General features: G+C 39.6%; 1 protein-coding gene across 1 annotated transcript in view; it reads left to right on the forward strand.

Moving 5' to 3' along the window:
• The first annotated feature begins 3401 nt into the window (after positions 1 to 3401).
• Positions 3402 to 25679, forward strand: part of tenm3 (teneurin transmembrane protein 3) — a 121933-nt gene continuing 99655 nt past the window's right edge. The window contains exons 1-2 of the mRNA XM_022759888.1: positions 3402 to 3516; positions 5743 to 6018. Of these exons, the coding sequence (XP_022615609.1) occupies positions 3453 to 3516; positions 5743 to 6018 (340 nt within the window). The 5' untranslated portion in view covers positions 3402 to 3452. The remainder of the gene's footprint in view (positions 3517 to 5742; positions 6019 to 25679) is intronic.

Consider the following 25679-nt stretch of genomic DNA (forward strand, 5'->3'; position numbering starts at 1 on the left):
GAAATTTTCTGGAATTGACTTAAATATTTAGTCAGTCATTCAGGATTAACTATGTCAACTGACTAATCAGTTCATTGATTATTTGTTTCTGCACTAATCACTTGACTTATCATCGCGCACTATTTGAAAAGTTGCTCCCTTTCCTTTGAGAATAGAAAAACATTTTCCTTTCTGCAGTTTTGATGAATAACATATTGAATGTCATTTAAAAGGGTCTAATTAATTTTGTATAAAACAACTTATTGGTTCCAAGATTTCTTAAAAAGGTTGCTATCCCCTTTAGTCATCTCTTTCTGATCCTCAAGATGGAAGCATAAAACATACCCTCTCTCATCTTTGATGAATAGCATACTGTATGTCAGACATGAAACAAGTACATCTCACTTAGATCCTTGAAACTTCTCCAACTGCACTGGAGAGCCAATTGACTTGGACACAGTTCTTCGCACCATATTATACAGATGGTTTATGGTTTATGCTTCAAAGAAGTGCAGAGGTGTAGGACAGTACTAGGCATCTAGGGGACTGTACTCAACTGGCATGGGAGTCGTTGCGACGTGTATGGAGCTGCGCTGTGTAGATCATGAATTGTCTTTTTCCCTGCCTCGCTGGCTCGCCAGAGGACCTCTGCATGACACTAATTTTGCAGTGTCGACCGTTCCACTGAGCGGTCATGGGTGACTGACTGTCCTGATTTAACTGCATGATCAAGGCTAAAAGGAAATGTATAAGTGAATGATACCGGAAAAGTTAAGAAAAAAAAAAAAAAAAAAAAAAGGAACATGCATTTACTAAAGTTCTGTGGAGGTCCTCAGGATAAAGTAGGAATGTTTATACGGAGACTATGTCTGGTCACTGAAGGGCTTATGATCGATTAGGACACAAATCTAATTCTTCCTATAGAGGAGGCTTGAGGCTCAGTGGGAAGGACTTGTGGCATTAGCTGTTTTTCAGACGGCGGATCTCTTTACAACTCCATAAAGAAGAGGGGGATCGTAATCAGGGAGGCTTCTGGGCGTGTCTGCTTGCACTCATCCTGTACATTAATCTGCCAGTCTGGACGGGTGTGTACAATTTCCTGAAAGTGATGAGATGTGAGTGAGATGTCCTGTGGCATCGTAAAACAAGTGTGTGGGGGGTAGTGTTCAGAGTTGAGTGTCAGGGTTACAAGAGAGTGTGTCACTGATTGCATCTCAGCCCATCAGGGAACAGAATGATATCCAGCAACTCTGAGAAAAGGAGGGGAAAAAAACGAAGGAGCATAGAAAACCTCACTATTTTCATTATCCCTGCATCCTGTACTCCGCCTGCGACTGCCTCAGTTTTTTGGGAAGGTCTCTCCGGGACTGGTGCTATCTTCCAGCGCAACAGTGTGCTATCCTGGCTTCATTGGAAGGTTTTGATGCTTGATGTGAAACGAAGTAGATCTCATTTGGGGAAAGAAGGAGACTGATATTCTAGTCTTACAGCTCAGCCAAGAGAGAAATGAAAGTGTGGTGTGTGAGTGTGTGTGAGGGTGTGCAGTTTTGTGTCAGGAGGCAGTGGAAAATGGCTGGTAATAAACACTTGTGACACACCGGGACTCCCATCCACATTCCACTCAAGGGTTTTTTTTTTTTTTTTTGCAGATTAGTCACATTCTCATCCCCCTTGTCCACATTTTAGAGCACTGTCTCCACCTGAGAGAGTCTTCTAAGGATTTTAACTCTGACATGTCTAATGTTTGAGTGCAAAGCCAAATTATGTTTTTAACGCGAGGCGCAGATTCGCTCAGTGCTGCGGTCAGAGCGGTTGGGATATCCAGCCGGGTCATGGGCAGTGTTTGCATTTTGGTATAAACATTTCATATCACTATTATTCTTGCTGTTTAATATGCAAGTTCTTGGTTCACTTGTGTACCCACACACAGTATATCGAGCCATACAGCAGTTTAAAGGGCCAGTTCACCCAAAAAACTAAAAAAAAAAAAAAAAATTTTTTTTTTTTTCTCAATTTTGAGAAAATTTTGAAATTTTTTTGTCATACAGCTGTTTTTTGTTTTACGACCCTGGCTTTACTGGAACTACTACCTACCAAGGAAGAAATCCCTATGAAAGCTGTCATCTTCTGTAGACTGTCTAGAGTCCAATGCCTTGAACAAAGTATTATACACCTCCATTGTTTTTGAATGGAGGCAGGAATCTCAAAACCTGGACAAATAAAACCAAAAGTAAGAGACAGAGACAAGAAATAGTAACAAACAAACAAATTTTGTCACTTTTACAGTAGGTATACATTTTTCATTGAAATATGTCATCCTCTAGTCATCATTGCTATTCTGTGTATGTAATGTGACACTGGGTTAACATGCATGTCATGGGTCAGAATTATAATTCTGTATGAGCTACAGTTTAAATTAAAAATTAAAGCATGATATGATGGTGTCAGAAAGCCACTGGCCACCGTGATGTGTGACTTATTGATTCACGTGTCATTTAACCAGCATTTAATAACGACCATCTTCCACTTGGTGGCTGTTCATTTTTTTCGGCACAGCTTCATGGGAAAAATTAAAACCTCCTCCTCCAAATAAAAAATAAAAAATAAAAAAAAAATAAAAAACTGAGAATGTTTCACTGAAAAGATTATTGTGTGAAACCACAATTAGTTTTTGTGAAACTGCTTGCTGTGAACGTGTGTGTGTGTGTGTGTGTGTGTGTGTGTGTGTGTGTGTGTGTGTGTGTGTGTGTGTGTGTGTGTGTGTGTGTGTGTGTGTGTGTGTAATATGTAGGACAACTTTTAAAATCGACACACTCCGGATGAACTTGAATTTTAAAGGCTAAAACAGGCGGAATAAAAATAAAAAGTATTTCTTCTTTTTAAGATGGGAAGTCATGTATGGCAAGAGTTCACGGGTGAGGTTCCAGGGATGGGGAGGTAGCAGTGGGGGTGGGGCAGTGAGAAGGGGATAAGTGTGTGCTTTTGAAGATGAAGCAGATGGATTAGTGTTATCTGAGCTCCTTGCTTCCTTTCCTCTTCTCTCTTTCTACAGGTAGAGTGGGTGGAGGACTGAATGGACTGAAGAAGTGACCGACAAAGGTTGAGAAGTGGGGAGGGGAGTTTGAGGGGAAATCGGTACAGGACAAGAATCACAACCAGAGAAGGAAGAGGAGGGGGAGAAAAGAGAGAAATAATCCAGTGCCGAGTGTCTTGGGAGAGCGTCGGTAGTGAAGGGGAGGGAGTTGGATACCCAGCATGCAGGCAGCATGGAACGGGTGAGGGAGCAGCGGCCTTTCTGCTCGCTGTCAAAGAGCCAGAGAGACAGAGAGAGGGACTGCGAGAGAGACAAGGATCGAGAGCGCCGTTACACCGCCTCCTCGGCTGACCGGGAGGAGGGAGCCTGTCGCGTACCCACTCAGAAATCCTACAGCTCCAGCGAGACGCTCCAGGCCTTTGACCATGACCCTTCACGAATGTTGTTTGGAGGCAGAGTCAAGGAGATGGTCCACAAGGAGAGTGCAGAGTACAGCAGGCCAGGTGAGCAAGAGCAAATGTTTATTTGAGTCGTCCCACAGTAGGTCAGTGTTTGTCAGATGAATCTCCATAATATCAGCTAAGTGGGGTGGTTATTAAGGCTGCCAGAGAAAAGTAGGACAGTTACATTTAACTTAAAGGCTGATATTATGAGAAAGTAATAGAGTGATGACCTGGCTGTAGAAAAAAGTATTATTTTTGATTAGAAAAAAATCTCTGTCTTATAACTGCATCTTGTAGTTTTATTTTCATAAATCTCGAGGGAATTTCAACAATAACTCTGAGATTCAACTAATAATATCCTAATGTCCATGTCTATTTGCTGATGTTTAACAGTGCGAAACGGCACCAGTAAATGAACAAGGATTCAAGGATTTTGTTGTTTGTTGTGTTTTATAAATTTTACCATCCTACAGTTTTATGTTCTACTTATCTGTGCAAGTTTGATAAGAAATAACAGGATAATGCCAGTATGTTAGACAGTGGTAAACACAATTAAATAATGTCAAACAAAGGCACAGTTTTGTTTCATTCTCCTAAACTTTGAGAGAAAACTCACATTGGGTGTGATCCAGTGGACCACTATGACCTTATAAAATGTCCGTACCCTGCTGGACTATGTTAAAATAATAAGGAAAAATGCTCAGTAAATAACCCTCTCCTTTAATTGGCTGTTGGAAAGTGCTTTAATTTCTGTAATTAAAAAGTTTGAGCAGTTTATTCTATTTTATTGCGCTCCTTTGGCTCATAAGATTGCAATTAGAAAATCTATCCATTACTCCCTTACATTTTCTTGGTGCTAATTGGTGCTCATTTTAGAATTAATGGGATTATGATGAAGTTGTGGGAAGAATGCTGGTTTTCTTTATTTCTCTCTCAAATCTGGGCATTTAATGTTAATGACAGTTTCTTACATCTCTTACATCATCACAGTAAATGTCAGATTTAATGTGAGTCATGTAGGAGTGAAACAAGAGCATACCGTGTATAAATGGAGTGTTGATACTACTATATCTGCTCATTGTGTGTGTGTGTGTGTGTGTGTGTGTGTGAGAGAGAGAGAGAGAGAAAGAGATGTATGGAAATATCTAAATGTAATAATCATTTTAAATGGTATGGATTTTAATGTGGCGAAGTCTATTTCCTGTAACATCTAAACATTATCGGACACATTTTCAGACACTGACTTTGAAAAGGTTTATTTTTTTTATTTTTATTTTTTTTTTTTGCACCATTTCCAACAGCACAAAATACACAACAAAGGGACAAGGGAAAGTTTAAAGTCCCCTCACTTTTTGACCTTGAATTTGAAATTAAACTTAATTTTGATATGTACACATCTACCATGAACATCTTTTGTTCTAGTGTGTTTCAGCAACATTGGAACATCTGACCTTGAAATATTAAAAATCATTATTAACCATTAACATTGAAATACCAGTCGTTTCTGTTTAAATAAATGGATGAATTGTTCAGGGTAATAACAGAAGCGTGTTTGACAGGGACTGTTGGTGTGGTACTGACCATACAAATAAACAATCAGAACATCTGTACTACTTAATCATAGGTTTTAAATAGACTACTGTATATGAAGCGAGTGAAACATGAAGAATATATTCTTATTACTTCAGGGACTTCTTAATGAGGTTAACATGAGGTATTTTTGTTTACTGGCAATATACCTGTGTCCTATTTTAAAAAATAAATTAATTCATTTTGCTGCAGTGTCTTTGAAGGCATGGCAGGCTATTATTTTATTTCCAGACGACACCAAAGCCTTAAGTAATTACAAATGAAGACAAAACTAAATTATGGTAATGACTTGTTGTGAAATGGGCTGCGTCTGAAACTGTTTCTGAAAACTCTTAAGTGATAAATGGGTGGATAAAATTTTTCTCTCATTTTTCACGTGTAGATGCAACCTTGATTTCAGGTGATGTGCTTTGGGTGTAAATGTCTCATCAACCTAGGCAACATTAAAAATCTTATTTTATTACTTAAGAGCTGCTCTGTGATTTGAGTTCGAGAAAATGCTTTTGGGCATCTTGCTAAGTTGATGAGTGTTAAGTAGCCTGGGAGGATGTTGTAAAGGCTTTAATTTAACAGCCCCCTCTCCTTCCCCCGGGCTCACGGGTTGAGTGTTTTTTTTTTTTTTTAAGTAGCCCTGCTCTTGGCCATTAACTGTGTTGTTGCTTGGTTTGTTAACTTTACAACTCCTGTCATTCACAGGGCAGACATTTTCGTTGAGGCAGCTCGGGATCTGTGAGCCACCGGCTCGCAGAGGCTTGGCGCTATGCCCTGAGACGGGCCTCTCCCACCCACTCAGCAGCTACTCCAGAGGACCAGTCGCTACAGAAAACCATGAACCTGTTTCACCGGAACGTACCATGACTCTTTGGGGAACGGGGGCAAAGTCTGGGCAGAATTCATGCCTCTCCAGTCGCTCTAACTCGGCGCTCACACTCACTGACACGGAAATGGACAATAAATCGGACAATGAGATGGGTGAGTAGGGCACACGTTTCATTCTTTTATCTATAAAAAGCTTATTTGTTTGCGGCTCATGCTTTCATTGCTTTTCAAAGGGGGAGAAATCACTAGGTAGGAAAAGCAGCAGTAGGTTGGATTATGGTTGGTGCTGGAGACAAGGACCTGATTGGTGGAAGAAAGTGGAAGCGCGATTGGTGGGGCTGGTATCTGGAGAGGCATTTGCAGCTGCCTTTCTTTGGATCAAAGGCGTGATTCCTCGCCGCATGCGGAAAAGAATTTGGCCTACCGATTGAGTAGTTGCTAGTCACCTGGTCCTTCTCCACAGGAAGCAGAGGAGTTTGATAAAGTTTCCCCATGGGCTAGCGTATAATCAAAGATAGCTTTGTGTGAGATTTTGCTTAGAAATTCTGCAGTGGTTGACTGGGCATGCACAATGGCTGATTAAATGGGTACAATGGTTTGAAGTGCAAATTTGATCATGCTGGAAACCTGAGATGGAGGATTGAGGTTCTCTGTTTGAAAAGGGCAATGTATATAAGACGGCTGCAGATCTGCCATGTTGTTAAATTCACTCTGTTTTTTTATGCTCTCTTGTTTATTTTAATATAATACCTGATACGGTTAATTTGCACTTTTTGAATTATTTATATTTCTTCCTCCTTACTTTACACTGGCATCCATTGCTGCTTTTCAACAGTATTTCTTCCTCCGACACTCTTTTTGGCATTTAAGCACATTGCATTTTTTCACCCTTCATTCAGTCTATCCTGTCAGCTTCATGTGTTTTAGTGTAAATCTTAAAAAAAAAGAAAAAAAAAAAGTGAAGTTGAGTGCTGCTGACATTGTACATCATTCATCATCATCATACTGTGAGCCATCACTATTACAACACTTCTAATGTAAAGCTCAAATTATTTTAAGAAACCAGTGATCTCAAAGAGTGGCAGGCAGTTAAAATAATTAGGGATGATTACACTTTCCTGGCAAGAGCATTAAAGAGAGGGTAAAAAAGTAAAATGTCTTGTGTTCATGTGCTATCAATTTTTATTCTGAAAACACTGGCTACATTCTGACATTTGAGACAAGTCATTTTCTTAATGGCAGTATTCATCATAGTGAGCTTGTCTCCGGAGGGAGGCTGAGTAAGTCCTTTACCTTTTCAAAATGCCATCAGAATTCAAACCCATGTATTTGTTCCAGTGTCTGGCCTTTGCTTTAGCCCAACACGCAATATACATTTATGAGTCGCTGAAAGCTCAGCCTAACCACAGAGGTGCCGGTAAACATACTCCTTACCTCCTTAGTGCGCGGCTCTAGTCATATTTGTTGCTGAACATGCCAAGCATGAAACCATATCACCATTCATTGCTCCATTCTGCAAGACAATGCAGAAGCTGCTTTCAATGGCTTCTCTATTGAGCTTCAATTGCACCTGCCCTCCAGCACTTCAACTGCATGAGCACACACACACACACACACACACACACACACTCTCTCTCTCTCTCTCTCTCTCTCTCTCTCTCTCTCTCTCTCTCTCTCTCTCTCTCAAACATGTACACACACATCACCCTGCGCCCCTTTGGCATACCTTCTTTGGAGTTTCTTTTGGAAACATCTCAGGAAGCTGCAGCTGATTGGCTGTAGTTAGTACAGTGTCCCATTGAGGCTTTATCTAACTCGCTATTGTCTCAGTTAGTTAGTGTCATTATAGAGAAAATAAACAATACCTGCTAGATCATTGTCCCAGCTGCCATGCATTTTAATGCTACAAAAAGCAAAAATACCTAACAACTAATTTATTTAAGTGCACACTGGTATGTTTCTCTTGCGCATCATTTTAATTTGCTGAAACTGCTCTGTAGAGAGAAGCATGTTAGTGGCAGTGTAATTTAAAATTCTAATTCTTTTTTATTAAACTGTTTTTGGAGCTAAGGCCCTTTTTTCATCATTTAGATTTTGAGCTGGAGCAAAAGAAAACATTGCCACTTTTCCACCTACATACATCTTGGTTTTTCTTTTTTTTCTTTTTTTTTTTTTTTTTTTGTCAGGAGGCATTGCACTTTTGACTTTCACTATTTAATGAAGCAGCTAAGAGAAATGACCCATCCAAAGGTTTCCATCAACTGAATATGCATGCAGAAGCTCCGACAAGGGGCCGTTCAGCCCCACTTATTCATAAATGAACTCAATATTTCATTCTAATTCGCTCTGTTCTACAGAGTATTCGACACAGACAAGTACCAAAGCCTCAGCACATTTGCAGAGTATGGCATCTGCAAATGTTAACCTCCGTGATCCGAGGGAAGGAGGTCCACCTTTTAAAGATGAAACCATGAATGGTCATCTCGGAGGTTTCGAGGCTCTGAATGATCCACTTGGGGGCAAAGATCACAGACTGAATAAGAAGGGTTGTTTTCTGAAGTGATGCTTTTGCATTTTTGTAGTATATTTGTCAAAAGAGAGGAGAAGCCAGTGAAACGGCTGTCAGCTGAGTTCTGTGCTATTATTTAAAAAAAAAAAAAAATTAGTATTAAAATCAACCTTTTAAAAATGAAATCCACATTTTTTACTGAAAACCAAGTCTCTAATTGCATTGAAGTGGACTGATTATATCAATCATAACAGATTATTTATGACACAACATGAAGTTGTTGGATTTTTAATGAAAAAAGTGGGGTAAAAAAAAAAAGAAAGAAGGAAAGTAGAAATCTGTTAAGCAGCTTTCATTGATTTTGCACTTAAGATAATCCCCTGCCACTGATAGAATCCCTTGAAAACAAAATTGATTGATTAAAGCGTCAGTTTTATTGGTTTCCTAGTTGTAAGAGTGGCCATGTGATACTAAGCAGTCATTGCATATCGAAATAGAAGACACCATCCTGTTCCTACATAATGTCTATTACATTACAGTGTACAGCAACCAAAACTACACCTTCTAAAGATATTAATAATTATTATATTTATATATTGTTAATTTCTCTCATTAAAAACCACGTGAAAATTCACATTTTTTATAATTTCCTAAAAAAATTATCCCTATCAATAACTCGTTATCTTCCTTTTAAATATCTGCCTTCCTACATTGACGTACCGGTACATACATTAAAAAATCTATTCATGCTTTTTCTCCTCAGAAATTATTTAATATCATCACCTCTACATGACAGTGATAGCTCGCCATATGCAAACACCCACACACACATACATCCACAGATTTATACACACACACTTATAGTACATATGCTCACTTACCGTCTCATGTTACATTAGCGTTGTGACATGTACCAGCTGTAAAGTGTTGGAACTTCATGTCTTTTGTGAGTGTAACTTTGCTTTAAGTGGCACCATGATAAAATAGAAATGTTTGCATGCAGCAGCTGGAGAGAGACAGGACTGAGCTTTTATAGCTGGAGATAAGGAGAGAAGAATTTATCCAACTAAAGCCTCGATCACACAGCAGCAGTTTTATATAGACTCTTCATGAAATTAATTAATTCATCTGCGTTAGGTGAAATACATCTACATGGAGTAATAACATTTCTTGACATCACTGGTGCCTGATTTTATAGTTTTCTAAAAATATTTTTATATAATTTGTAACCTAATAATTTAATTTGCCTTAAATGAAGGAAACGTATTTAAAATATTGTAATATATTTCTTATCAGTGATAGAAACGCTCATAGAGAAGCAAAGCATACAAAGGAACTACTCTTCAAACACTTACAGAAGGAAATACCGGGAGGTGGAATTGGTTTCATGAGGTGACCTCTGTCTTAACTGGACCATTATTTGTGCTGGAAATCATATATTCAATATTTATACAAACACTGGATTTGCATGGGTTGGAATGTGGGTCACTTGATGTCCCTGGGTATTTCAGTCCCACGCAGCCATGCTGTTTTTATTGAAATGCAGAATTTTTTTCTGAATTTTATCTGAAAACAGATAATGGGATAAACCATGCCCTCTTACTTTTCTTATCGGGTTTGAATTTTATACAGATGGAATTTAATTTTATCCATCCATCATAATTTAAAATGCTTTACATTTAAGATGTAGACCCTGAAACTGTAGGTGAACTCCTCTTAATCTGTGCTCTTCTGCCAGCTCTTGTAGCAAACGCAGAAAACAATAAATTATAAATGAAGACAGAAAATGTTCTCATTTCAAAAATCGAACAAATCACTTTGTAAACAAAGTCAACTGTGGGATACAACTTTTCAACAGGAGTTGCCATTCTTCAGTTACCTGGCCTCTATAGCCCTTACCTCAGTGTATTGTAATGTTTCATATTAAATTATCATAGTTTGGGTTAAATTGTTGCTGTGTAAATGTATAAATATTCATATTGGAGTCAGCCTATAGCTGCTGTGTAAGAGTGAACACAGCCATGGAGAAAGATTTCCACTCTAATGTTGACTGCGCTGACTTCAGAATCAATATTATACCCCTCATAAAACATGAATGACTGCAGGAAACAGAAACATAGCATGGCCCAGTTGAGTTGTATTCCTAATAGGGTGTGAAAAAGCTCGCACTGACTTGTTAGGTACTGCAGCTACAGCACTGCAGTACCTCGTGACAGCTCTCCTCGGCTGTATAAACCGTCACACATGGGGTTTATCATCGGTGGGAGAGGCTTGACGCCTGCTGACCCCTGGTTGGTAGACGGGAGACTTTCACTGCAATACCTGTCACCCTTTGTAAAGAGGCATCACTTGCTCTGGCCTGCACTTTCTGTCCAGAGTGGTTTTTGAGGGAAATGGTGTGTCCCTTTGATGTTTTCATGGAGAATGGCTAGTGTGGATGTACCACTCTCTTTTTTTTTTATGTCTTTACTGCCATGTTCACATCCAGGACTGTTAACTGTATTAGAAAATAATTTCATAATTAATTCCAGTTCGTGGAAGTCAGAGGTCCACGTTGCAGTTGTACACATTTTACAGTTCAGTATAGCTCACACATTCATTGTGTGAGCAGTGCCAGTAAAAGGTTAATTAAATCAGTAGAGGAGTCACAGCAAAGTGTGCTGTAGCACAGCAAGCACCAAAGGCTTTTTGGGTGGGAGTATGAAAGCGTATCAGACACCCTCTAACATGCGTCTCTGTGTGCATGTATTCATGTTCTCTCACTCTGCGCCTCTCCCTCTCCCCTGTCACACATACACACACACACACACACACACGCACGCGCACATGCTCCCATATCTCACTTTGTTTCTCACACTTTATCTCTCTCAGATTAGAAGAATCAAGCAAAAGTGCAGACATTTACACGCACGCACGGACTCGCACGCGGACGTCACGCTGACGAAGGTGACACGCCATCTGTCAAACTCCTGTCTCAGATCTGCGCCTTGTATTGTGACAGTGGAATCAGTGTATTGATCGTAGCAGGCAGAAATCCTCCCTCACCACTTTCATAATTCAATATGGCACAAGCAGACCACAAAAAAGAATAAATAACATCAGAGAGGGTTTTTTTTTTTTTTTTGGTCAAAAGGGCTGGCCAACTGTGATGTTTTTTGAAGAACACTCCAAACCTGGCAGAGAAAACATTTTTATCATTTGTTAATAGGAGCTAGGAAGGTGTCTGAGCTTTATCGCATACCTCATCAAAAGAGGAGGCACGCTTTGATTGCCATCATTTATTGTCATCACTTCCCTGCTTGCTGGCGCCGTTGCCAGTTAAGTGCTCACATTGTTAGTGCTCGGGGTGACGGGGGGGATGTGGAATACGGCAGTGACGTGCCAAGGTGTCAGAGGGTGTTGTGCTCATCAGTCGTGTGAAAAGATTTCTATTTTGGAGTAGTTCTGGAAAAGCGTGGAGGAGGTCAGTGCCCCTGTTTCTGTGGAGAGCAGAGGTCGGTGACATTTTAAGCTACATCCAAGTAAATCACAAACTGACCACTTATATGGGAACTTTGATTCATACCATTTGTATGTTTATTTATTCATTTTTTTGGTGTAGACACATTCATGTGAACACATTAACACGACAGCAACACATGGCAAAAAACTTTCTACTCACACCATAGCTCCCCCCTACAGAGTGGATGATCTGATTAGACTTTGGAGTGTCTTGCTGTATAAATTTGCATCTTAATATGGCAAAACAGATTTTCTTGAAGCTACTATGTCCCTTTAATACTTAAAAGATACAGTTCCTATTAACATAGTCTATGTGAGGACACTTTTTTTAAGCTTTTTTTGTATAAATCAAAATAGGGCTGCTGTTTACATTACTTATTATATATCACTTGATTTGCTTTTGTTTAGTTTTTCAATTAATTTATTAATCATTTAGTCTATTAAATGTCAGTAAATTGTGAAAAACACCCATTACCACTTATCAGACCCCAAGGTGATCTCATTCTGTCAGACTAAAAGTCAAAACTCCAAACTGACAGTGATATAAAACAGACAGGAAAAAAAAAAAAAAGAAAAGCAAATCCTCACATTTAAGAAGCTGGAACCTCTTTGCATCATAAATGACTTTAACGGTTAATCTCTTCTCAAAATAATTTCTGATGCATTTTCAACAAATTTCCAGAGAGTTTCAAGTGGAGCACTTTCGAGTGTGAAGTTGACAGAAGGCATTTGGTATTTGGGTTAATCTGTCAGGGTTAGTGTTACATGGTCTGCAGAGATGCAGCTGTGTCGTAAAAAGGCTATTAACTCTGTCCAGCATCTATTTTCTGACACCTAATCGTTAAGTATCAACATTTGCCTCTCCGACTTAAGTTTCACCCAGTTTTGCTAAGCGTAGGTGACAACACTTTCTTAGCCCGCACTTGGCTCGGTCTAATCACTGGCGGGTGCCAGACTGCAGGACATGTTATTACGATTACGAATCACTCTGCAGTTGTCAATTATGAGGGCCACTATTTACCGTCCTCAAGAGAAAATGGCTCATTTCATTTCATCACACTGCTTAATTGAGTGTTTGTATTACCATGCAATACGGAAATAGTCAGGAAGTCATTTTATACTCTATGAATATCAATGCAAGAAACACGGATTAGCATGTAGCTCCAGTTGTGTTCGTCATAATTACATGTATGTGTGGTGTCTCTTCAGCCATCAGGGCCATTTATTTTTTTCTGAATCCAGGAATCCAACTTTACTCTCCCGAGGAAAAAAAAAAGACATATAAGGAAAGGGATATGTTACACTGATTGCCTGTAAAGTGAGTAATCAAGAAATTATATCCTTTTTTTCCCCACTTATTGCAAGTTTAGGACAGTCAGGATAGAGTACCTACTGTAGGTCTCTTTTTCCATTTCTTATGGGCTAAAATAGATTTTCTTTCTTTTCCTGGAGTGCTGAAGGAACGTTGTCCCCAGACTAGCGCCAACCCACCAATCTATTTGGTTTCATGTCTTCTTTCCTTAACACTCTCTTTTCTCTCCCCTATCTTGGGACTCAGGAATATTTTGTTATATCTACTGTCATTGTGCTGCAGCTCTGACCTTTTGCGCTCCTTAGTATTGGATGTTGGAAATCAAAAAGTTGGAAGTCAAGGTGACTCCTCTGTTGTTGTCTCATCTGAATGTAAAAGCGTCCCTGTCTTGCTTGTCGTACTCAAAGGATCAGCTTATGTCGCGCTTGCTTGTCTTTTCTCTAAACTGTTGGTATAAAAAAAGGTCTTTTGTCCATTGTTGTCTACGTGTCCTTGAGCAAGACACTGAGCCCAAAGAAGCTGTATTGCAGAGAGTGGCTTTGAATTGATATACACCTGAACAGTAGGACCACTTAAAACACTAGATTATGCAGCAGGTATTTAAGGCTACAGGCTGCAGTGGTGTTCATAAGCGATCTCAGGAATGAATTAATCATAAGAAACCAAAGTGAAACCACAGTCATCTAAACTCAATTGTGCTTTTCGTCCAATTAACTGACCAAATATAATGAGGAAAATATGGGCAGAATGTATGGTCTTAATTGTATTTGGCTGCTCTAATTTCCTTTTTGACATATGCAATTAAGAACACATTTTAACCGCATATTATTACCCCTGGATCTTTTCATTCGCAGTGGCAATGTGTTTTGAGTCTTTTATACATATCAATAAATGTTTCATTAAAAGGCCCTGACTTCAGTCGGGATTTCACATAGTTTTCGTCATATGAGCGTCTCATCTAGCTCAAACAATGCCACAAATCAAAGGCTTTCTGTCTCCATTTATTTTTAGTGTATCGAATAGTCATTAATATTTCCCCCGAGTTAATAAGGGTGAAGGAAGTTTATGGAGATTTGTACACAGAATGGAGCCTGCAGGTCCCCCTCGTATTTTAGAACCCTGTTTATGTTCCTCTCACTTTTTAGTTTCGGGGTTGCTTCTCTTGAACAGTCTCTTCTTACTGCCTCTATAGGGCAAAGGAGAGATGGGAAAGGTTAAAATTTTGAGTTTTTTTATATTATTATTATACACCTACAACAGCTGGGAGGGTTACAGACTTTTTTGCACTGGGTTTTGCCTGTTAGGTTCTATATAGACAATGCAGCCTGAGAGGACAACCTGCAGACACTACTCGGGACATTAAAACACCTTTCTCCTCCTAGGCATACTTTTTAAATTTTATGTTAAATGTTTAATATTCAATACTCAAAGATAAGACAGTTAACCATAGAGTTTTAGTACAATAACCGATCAAAACCAATACCTTGTAAAATATAATACAAAAACTTTATAATATAAAACCCTTATTTTGTAAGGGCACTTCCTAATAATTGTTAAAAAAAAAAAAAAACAAACCAAAAAAAACAGACAGTCTGGCAGGGACACACACACACACACACACACACACACACACACACACACACACACACACACACACAGTGTCTATGTATATTTATGTATATAATTATTTTATTGTGAATTTCTTTTGTTTTTAATTTCTTTTTTTCATTAATTGTTGATTTACTTAAATATTAATTTATTCCATGTCCTATTTAACCATAGAACACTTCACGTTAAAAATATCCATTAAAGTAGCATCACAAAAAACTTAAAATTCACATTTTACAATCTAAAAATTCAGTCTTTTCTTGAAGATTTCTTCACTTGAGTCACTGTACAATGTTTTCCCAAGTGAAGCTGTTTATTGATCAGATTTTTAAGTTATGTTGTTTTAAAGCCATTATAGACAGTGTGTACCTCTACCTTGCAGATATAACAACAATTAAGAAGTGGCATTAAAACTGGCTATAAAATTCCGTCTAGACACCTTATTGTCATCATGGGACATTCGTGGCTGAGGCAAATTAAGATGAGTTTGATTGTACCAGTATTTTGAGATTTACTTTTTTAATGTTTTATTTAAGTAGTCTAGCAGAAACCACACACAAACCACTGTAAGGACAGTAAATAGGCTGCCGATGAGACGTCCAGGAGACGAGGGCAGGAGGGGGGGTCATCTAACACCCTGTAGTATCACCTCATGCGCACGGCTTTCTCCACACATCATTCCCGTTTCTGTCGCTCTTTAGTTATGGGCACTGAACTATGAGAGAAATGGCCTTAAATAATCTCACTCGCTGATATTTGCATGAAATCTTGGCAGTTCTCCTCACTGGAGCAACGCCATCAAATCACCTTGTAAGCTGTTTAGGTGATGGGATTTTAAACATATAAGCCTTATGTCACTGCCCCCAAAATTTCTAAGTGTGTTATCCGAGCTTAAAATAGTTTGCACAACAGAATAAAATAGATCAGTATTTCCTAAATTGGGTTTTTTTTTTTTTTCAGGCCATTTTTGCTTTTGAGGGGGGGGGGGGGATCCCCGCTAAAGGACACTCTTATGGCTGTATAGAAGGAATTCAAGGGCTGATTGGAAAGAAGATGATGGCACAATGAAATCTAGGGGAACACACACACACACACCCACACACACTCCAACACCTGCACACACCTCCTTTCCTTAAGGGAGAAAGGTCAGTATCCAGAGGAGGAAATGGTGAGCCATTGTTATGATTGATCACACGGCAAGGTCCAGGGAGGACGCAGTGTCACTTTCATTGTCAAACTCATTATACCACAGAAGAAGATTCCCCCTCCTCCTCCCCGCTCTCATGTCCTTTCTCCCTAGCAGTCATGTGAAGAAACCCTTCCCCTGCATGCGGAGACGAGTTGGGCACGTCGAAGTGCGAAGCAGAGTGAAATATGCTGAACACACACAATATTTTCAGTCACTACACTATGGTGCTATAGTGGGGAATTGCATAATTGTGCAACAAGAAAGGAGCAGCTGAAAATACAGAAATAGAGAAAGAATTTTAAATGAGAGGTGCAGCAGTTCTCACTTGGTATATTAGCAATATTAGCAATCAACTTACCGTCGACAACGAGGAGAAACTGCCAAATCAATTAAAATATAACAAAATTGAAGTCTTATAGCCAAAGGCAGCTTGCAAGAGCTTTGGAAGGATATTCTGGTCCTGATTAAAAATGAATGGTATCAGAATACATAAAGCTTTCTGGCCAAGGGCCCAGAGCAAAGCATCCTGAAACTGTGGTCACTTCAGAGGCAGAGGAAAGGCATTAGGTATCCGGGCTATGAAGGGATGCTCAAGTAACAGACTGTTCTCAGTTCAATTCATCTAATCACCAATGCAAACCTAAGCACTTTGCAGATATAGATTTGAGGCCAACGATTGATATAGTATACCATGTAAACTGATTCATGCTCAAAGAAAGAAAACACATTCAGGGTCTCTTCTTCGTATCCTGCCTTGACCTAAACGAGCCGGGCCTTTTATCTCGGTTGAACACAACCCAACACCAACAAACAGAACATGAAACAGAATCCTTAATTTAGTTGACAAAATCTTATTTTCCCTCAAAATGCACTTCTCAATGTTACGATCCTGCCCCTGGAATAGCCACGATTGTGGTTTGCATAATGAAATTACTGCTGAATCAGTATGGAGCTGACATATTTTTTTACTCTGCTCATCTTGCTTTACATTAGCCATTTGTGATTTGAGAATACACAATTGGATTAGAGCTGCTTTAGAAGGCCAACTGTAATGTAAACATTTTTAGGTGAAGTAAAACTCACTTTAAATCACAAATGACATTATGCATGTTGTTTCAGCCATAAACCCCCTTTTAGAGATTACTTGCAGTTCTTTGGTCTTTGTCATCTCCAGAGCATAATAAATACTGTATAAAGAGAGTGTACTGCAAAAAGAAATAAGTGATCTTTCCTTCTAAGTACATAATCCAGGGTCGTAAAAAGGCAATGAGCTGTTGGATCCCAACTTCCAGACACTTTTTGTTTTGGATTGTTTTGCCTCTGTGGTATTGATCCTGCCTAAAGGCTTCCAAGAGAGGTGAGGGCTGTCTCTGCCAAGAGTAGAGGTCACTCAGATAAATTGGCCAGGTTGGCTTTTAGCAGCTCCAGGGTCAAAGCCCATTCATCTTATTAGGCCGATGTATCCTTTTAGAGGCCTCAGCAGTAGGATTAGACAATAGAGCAGCACCAGGGCATTAGATGACAGACCATTTGGCAAATAGGTTAGAGCAGTTTCCACCTATTGTCTTTTTCTACATTACCCGGAGGAGCTGTCTGCAGAGTTTTGCATGGCAGCTCTAAAGGTTGGAGGGCTTGGAAAGAGAGATTCACGATACAAGGAAAACGGGCTGGGTGATTGTGTGAAGAATGCCTTTACAAAGTGAACAGAGCAAAAGAGCATTGTAACATATGTCCAATCTGACTGTTGTCAAAGGTAATATGTCGCTGTGTTTTTGGTCTCAAAGACGTTTCTCACCTGAAATGACAATAACCATTAACCCAAATGTTATTTTTATGGTTGGTTATGAATTTCTCACATTAATTTTACTATTCAAGCTTTAACTGTACTCTACCTAAGGGTGAATTTATTTTGCAGTAAAACACAGATTTCAACATAAAAAATAATAAATATGTAAAAAAAAATAATAATTAAAACAAATGGCATACCCTCCCATACTGGCTCACATCAAACAATGTACAGCAGGGGCGGCACACTGTAATATAAAACCTGGTGTGCATCCAGTCATTATTGTCCCATTATCGTCCATGGTTAAAACAGGATCACCATTATATGGAAAAATGATCTCTACCAAAAGACATTGATCAGTCAGAACCTACTGGCAAGATAACTTCATCATATTAATAGACAAAAAAAAAGATTTTTGATTTTAGTCAAAAATCCCCCTCACTATTCCCAAAGCTCAAGATGACATCTTCAAATTTCTTCTTTTGTCAAAAACCAAAAGTTATTCAGTTTGGTTTCATAGATGATTTTTAAAAAAACAGAAAATATTCACATTTGAGAAGCTATAGCCAGTTATATTTATTCATTTATTTGTCTTCTTATTTAAATAATGAAAACAAGAGTCGCTGGTGCATTTTCTGTACAAACTTTATTATCTTATCGACAAACTCACTGAATCTCCATCCAGAAAAAGCAGGACTCCCCAAAGTTTGATCTGATGCCTCGTTCATCTCATTGGTATCACATGGTATAAAGTGATCAGACAGGCCAGCTGGACAAACATGAGCTTGCTGCCTACGGTTTGCTCATGTCATATTACATGATTTCTGGGTGTTGAATCTCACATTTGCTGCCACTTGGAGCTGCCTGTGTGCAAAATTTTGCCGGAGCAGATTTAAGACAATTTAGATAGCCATGCAGTGTCAGTGTCATTTGTTTCTAATCTACTTAAACTTCATCGGCGAGTAGGAAAATTAACCTTGTAATATGGGTGATTACTCTCATTGGTTTAAGAAATTGTTACTTCACTCAGGAAAATGCTTAATCAAGTGGAATCACATTTGAACAAAAAGGAAGTATCACTCTGCATTAGTGTATTGTTTCTGCTTGCTTGAAATTACAGTGCAAACAGTGGATAAATGCATGATGACACAAGTTGTCAAAATAGACACATTGGCGCTGTCCTGAGTTGTTTATGTGAAACTGCTCACCGATTCCCCCCAATAATGGCTACAACAGCAAGCCTGAGTCTTTCTATCATTACTGCAGTGCAGCCTTTTACGTCTGGTATATTTAATACATCGTTGAAAAAACCCAAACGTGGTGTCAAGATGACACACACAGTCCTCCAGTAATTGGATGTCCGCCCACCCTCCAGCCCTCCCCCCACCCCCCAACCCCCCTCCCTTTTCTGCTCCTTCACTATTGTTGAGAGAAAAATGTGTTGGCTCTAATTTAAACTCAGACTCTGACGCTCTTTGCTACATTTACCAAAAACACTGAATTACATTGACATTTTTTCACTATAATGGTGTTACTGTGAAATCTCTTTTTTTTTTTTATTAGCCTTTTTTGTAAAGATGGAGTGGTAACGGGTAATTTCAAATGTATTATAAGATGGTGATGATTAAAGTAATTTTTCGGCAAAGTGTTTGCAAAACTGTTCTTTTTACTTAACTAGTTTTCCAGGACAAAAGAAATTCCTAGCTGAACCTAATCGAAAGCTCAGTTCAGCGCTGCCTCAACAATTCATCAAACATCTCCAATCATAATGGTCTAAACCACCTGTTTACTGCTGACCTTTGACCCCTTTCCATAGAGTAGTTTGTTTTTTGTGTTTTTTGCCGTCGTTGTTTTCCTTTTTCGGCAGCCTTTCTCTGGGGCTGCTTGTTTTCAGATCACTTGAAGACGCACTGAGGGACAGCCAGGCTTCTAGAGGACTTTCTCTGAGTTTGCTCCTGAAAGAAGTATGAGGATGACATTTGGGACTTCATTAAAACAGCTTGAGAGAGAATTTTTCTTCCACCCTCTGCTGCATGACACAGTATATTTACCCCGGCGAAAGAATATTACTCACAAATAATCCACCGCCACATTCTGCCTCGTGCAGAAGCCATTTTGCATCTTAGATAACGTGGCGGCTACGTGACTGATGAGTCGCTCTGAAACATATTAAATCATCTTGTCATCCTGTCGGGGGTTATCATATTTCCATAGAACACGACGTTCTTTGTCATTTATGTTTGAAGCGGTGTTGCATGGTTAGATTACATGGGAAAATTCTTCGATGATTGCTTTGAGGAATTTGATGAGGGTGTGTGCAGTCAGGGCTAAATAAGAAAACGGTATGTACACCAATTCAAACAAACGATAACTTATTGTCTTCTTTAATCTTTTATACACCGGTTTATTTTGGGTATGAGTCAGTTCCTCCGTTTTTTACATTGTGAGATAAAAAGAATATTGTCTGCACAGCTGTACATTGGGGTGGTGCATCAGCTCTCTCCACTGTCCCTGATGGAAGTGGTGCTGTACAGACCCAGTGCTGAGTTTCCCACACCCTTACAGTCTCAGAGGCAAGCTAAGAGCCAAATGAAAGTACAATATTAGCTTGAAAATTGAACATTATGCTAATACGTCCTTGGCGACAACTTCAGTTGCGCAGGCGAAGAGCTCTTAGATTATCCAGTAGCTGTACTTTTACTCCGTATTATACTTCATGAACAACATTCATTTCACCACTGGCTGCCTACCAGGGTGGGCCATATTCTCTCCATCATTTAGTTTGTAGATGTTAGCGTTACATGCACCAGGTGCTGGCTGACAACTAAATGAGTAATGTGTCTGGTAGAGGGGAAATTCAGTCAGGGGAAGCCCATTCCCTGGACTCTCCATTAATATCACAGTCCAGTCTTTCAGGGGATACTGCTGACATTTTGCTCTCTGTGTAATAGAGACCTAACCTTTAAGCACTGTAAGGAAGAAGTCATTTTTCATAATCCGCTGTCCATTTTGGAGAATTCCCCAACTACTGCCTTCTATGCAACTGTCCTCATTTCCTTCCTATTGTTTTATATTTCTTTATTTCCTTTTAGGAATGCACAGCAGTCATCATTTATTTTCAGGCTACACATGTATAAAGTGAAATTCCCTCGAGTGAAACCGCAGCTCTGTCTCACTTTCCCAAAATTGCAATACCTATCGGTGACTTTAGCGTAATTCATGAGGCAGATTGTACAGTGCGAGCCAGGCCATAGTTGATGACTTGGATGAGTGATCAGAGTGCACATTTTGTTGTGTCCAAGACTGCCTTAATTCCTTAAATCCAGACTCATGTGTTAAGCCACCATAAGAAAAACTGGCAGATCCCCTGTGTCCTTCTTGAAGCCGAGCGGACTGAAGGAAAGTCATTGTTAAAGCAGCTGGTAATGATGATTAGCCACAATCTGGGGGATCGACTGCACATCGGTCAAATGAGTCGACATCCTCAAAGGGAGAGATGGCCCACTGTCCTAGCCACGCATACTGAGCAGATTGATTGTGTTTCCTGCAGAGATTTAGGGGAAATCTTTGATGTGTGCATGGTAATAATGTGGACATTGCCATGAAATGCAAAGCAAGTGTCTCTGAGTTCAAAAGCTGCAGCTTTTTAACATATTCCGATAAAAATCTTAATGTAAAGGATAATTTAGCTTTGTGACACAATGCAAGGCTATAAATATACATACTGATAGTGTATCATTTCATATCTGATGACCAGCCTTACTCTATCTCTACATCACATTACTCCTTTAAAAGTTCTTGGCCCATTTCACACTACAAGACGAGAGCACATTTCACATCATAATGTCACGAAAAGCAATTATAATAATGATAGCTCCTTGTCTTTGTGAAGGTTCAGTCTGTGTCCCTAACCTTCTAACATAAAACAAAAATGGATGACAACACGCTGCAAGTGGGCACAGAATCAGTCACTGACTTAAAATAATAAACCTTTTTTTGAGAACTTTATGGTTTTAGGCATTAGCATACAGCCGCCATTACGTACTGGGGAGCTGCTGATGGGGAAATTTTGTCAGTGCAATTTTTTTTTTTTACGTTGGCTACATGTGATCATAATGTGGTAATTGGATAGCTCATTTATTTCACTTATGTCTAACTGGAGGTCTCCACGCTGGAATTAATTTTGCATGAAAGCCTACCTTTGACATGATTGATGCTTTGCACTAAGGTTTCAGGTGTGGCTGTGGTGTATTAGGGTGAGGACACACTTAGTGTAAGCAGTCAGTCTGCACACTATCGTTCATTTCAGTAACAGAATAATATTGTGCATATTGTGATTTGTGTAATCAAAGCAAATTCTAAAAGATTCCAATGAAAGAAGTGCCCACTGGCACCGTGCTTGGAAATATTCCACTCATTTGCTCTGACTTTACTGGAAATAGCCTTTATTATAGAAACAATGATAGAATCCAGTAAATCAGGGAAAAGTATAGGGTGTAGTGTTGCCATCAATAATAGATTGGAAACAAGTCGGCACTGATGGAACCTGAGGCCTTTCCTTTGTGGAGGTCTTAGTGCCGTAGCGGTGTATGTGAATAATGCATGGTCCCAGATAGACTCCAGCTCCCTCTCTAGCCCTTCCACTCACTGGCTGCCTGGCTTGCAGGCTGGGGCACCACTTTTCCCCAGCAGTGATTGGCTGTGCCTTGAGGGCAGTGGAGGAGATGGGAAATCACCTGCCCTATTTAGCCATGCTGTGCTAGCTGCCTCGGCTCCCCACCGTTCAGACCTTTGTGTCTGCTGCTGGCACTCGACATTAGGACCTCTGGTTAACTTTAGTCGGGGATGCAGTGGCACAGAGCTGTCATTTGGATACTTATTATCGCCCCAGACTTTTTTGAAAGGTAAATCTGCTGCACAGCTGCACTCCCAAGGTTCTTTTTTCTATTTTTTCTCCCTTTCTTTTTCCCCGACAGAGCAGGCATTGTGATTGGCAGTGATGCAGTGTCGCAGTTCTGCCACAATCACGGTTGTAGCTTCTGCCTCTTCTTCGGCGCTACACACCCTGATTCCCCCCCGCCGACCCACCCACCATTCCTCTTTTCACTGTCTTTTTTTTTTTTTTATTTTGCTAGTTCTCTTTCACACACTGACGTATGGTGCTGGTGTGGGAAGCATCGGCTGCATTCTCAATGATCCAGCCTTGAGAACCAAGGGGGCTCTCGGCGTCCTCTCACCCAGGGGTCCCGGTGGGGAGTCCACTGAAGCCGGGCACCCAGTCCAGCCCCCCATGGAGTGAGAGCCTGGCCGCGGCACCACATAATCCATATTCTAAAGGCCAGCTGGACTGAGACCATGAAGCACAAGGAGAGCAAAGAGACCTACCACCCCCGCCCACATCCCACTCCCCAGTAACTGACTACCTCAGACAGCTTTGGCATGTCAAAATTGAAACTGGGCTGAATAGCCGTCATTTAGCAACAGCTCTTTAGTGAAAATAAGAGTCCATTTTCCCCCTTTAGCTGGAGAATTAAGCATATTATGTGGAGAAGATCCTGGCCCGTTTCCCATATTGTTTACTCGGGTGAAATTTACTGCAGCATCTTTGCCAATGCGGATACCATTTTTCCCCGCTTCTCCCGCCCTCTTTGTTTGTACATGGTGCTGTAGTGAAAATGAGCTACTTGGCTGTAGGTGGTTCAGGATCCAGGGCGGCTTTTGGGGTAATCCTGCTTTGACAGTGGATGGAAAATGTAGACGGGTGACTGTCAAAAGACAGGTATTTCAGCAGATTGATATTTATTCCCTGAACAGACCAAACCCAAGCCCACTACCTCCTCAGCTGCCACTGCTTACTCGTCCAGCACCAATTACTGTGTTCCTAACAAGCCCTCTGTACACATTCACACTGTACACTATATTCCCATTGTGCCCTGCTGTCCATTACAAACAACATGGCAAAACATGTACAAATATCGTATTGCATTGCATTGTATTGTATTTCGGCTCTGTTGTAGGTTATCATTAAAAATACGGTGCTGAAATCTGCTAAATGAACATTCATCTTGCAATAGGTTATTGTGGATGAAGCATTAACTTGTCCACGTGACTGATTCTAGTTTTAATTCTACCACCTCACCAAGGAACACCCTGTGGGAATTATAATGAGGCCGTTCGTTATTCCCAAAAGAATAAAAATCGACACCATCTCCAAGGTGTTCTAAAGTGACTAATGTAGAAATGCTTCCATCTTAAAATAGCCTGTCCTACACTAGGTCTCGAATACCGTTTCTTCAGGATGGATGATGAATATAATAATTTGGGCCACATGAATTTCACTCAAGCTGAACGGAACTGGGGCACTCCTGGATTACAAGGACCGCAGTCCAAACTTGTAACATATTTCCTCACTTGAGCCTACAGGCGTGACCAAGCTCTTTGAGTCAATGTGCAGTTGCAGTGGGAAAATGTCAAAGAAGCACTCCCTTGTTCTCGAGCCCAGAGGCATCACTTTTGATGTCCACCTTCAAAGGAGTCTTATCAGTCCTTTGCTGTTTTAGTTGTTGCTCATTAATGAAAGCAGAGTATTGCAGACATGATAAATTACATGATACATGATAAATTATAAAAATGAAATGCCCAATTGATTTGGAATTAAGATATGACGCACTGCAGCACTGTATGACTCATTAGACTTCTTTATCAAACAAGAAGTAGTTCACAGAGTGGATACTTTTTTTTCTCAAGTCAACAACTGTTTTTGCATTTTTTCCTATTACATGTGTTTTTTCAGAGATTCGAAAACCAAATAAATCCAAAATCAGAACTAATAAACTGATAGGTAGATGTCGGTAGGTCGATAGAAACATTGCTGCATACAGTAGATATATAGGGGAAAAGGTGCAAGTTGATTTTTGTCAGGGCAAGGTGCATTTATTTATATAGCACATTTCATACCCACAGGCAACCCAAGATTCTTCACAGAGAATATAGGCAGAGATAGCTGCAATTATTTGCAGTAGAAAAATTATACAAATTCACAGTTTTTGACCAACAAACATTTAGAAGAATTTTAAATCCAGTATAATTTCTCTCATAAGCTACAGTATTTTTTTTTTAATGTACAGTTATGTGACGGATGTGATCAAATCATTTTATCTTCACCTTCATACAGAATGTGGAATAGATATCAATTTACTTGGCAATATATTGGTATTAGAAGTCTTTTTAGACTCAAATTGCAAGTGATGTTAGAGGGCACTATTATTTGGCGATTCAATTGAGAGAACAGGCAGTTTCATCTTCCCACTAGGATATCTGCTGACACAATCAGCCAAAATATTCAACAACTCATTGATCCAAATTCTCTGTAGTTAAACTTGCACTCAAGATTGTGTACGATTGTATACTGACATTCTCTATCTGTGGCTGTTTTTGTTTGCAAAAGATGACCCTGACGATACTTGTTCTAGACTGCAGACGACACATCTGTAACAGAAAACCTGTGTTAAGAACTGGAGGTTAGAGGTTTAGAGAGAAGGGAGGGTCTAATGAAAGACTGTAGACTGTAGCATCCATTGTTTTTGGAGCTTGACCCATATAAGGGACTAGAAGTCAGGATATCTCGGCCTCTGCTGCAATTAATATTTTATTAATCTACCTCCAACTTTATGGAAAGTACCAGTTTAAGATAAGGGAGCTCAGTCAAGTTCTTATTCTTATCTAGATACTTTTTTTCTTTTTTTTTTCTTTTTTCTTTTTTTTTTTAAACTTGTGAGTTACATCTCTATTAGAGTTGAAATTTAAGTGATGCTTTAAGTTTACTTTTTCTATGTCTGTAGCATAAAACTGAGAAAATTGCTTGTATCAGAAGCTTTAGATCAACATAGTCAAGGCAGTTTTATGAGTC

This window comes from Seriola dumerili, unplaced genomic scaffold, assembly GCF_002260705.1.
Source record: "Seriola dumerili isolate Sdu_G_001 unplaced genomic scaffold, Sdu_1.0 BDQW01000331.1, whole genome shotgun sequence".
NCBI lineage: Eukaryota > Metazoa > Chordata > Actinopteri > Carangiformes > Carangidae > Seriola > Seriola dumerili.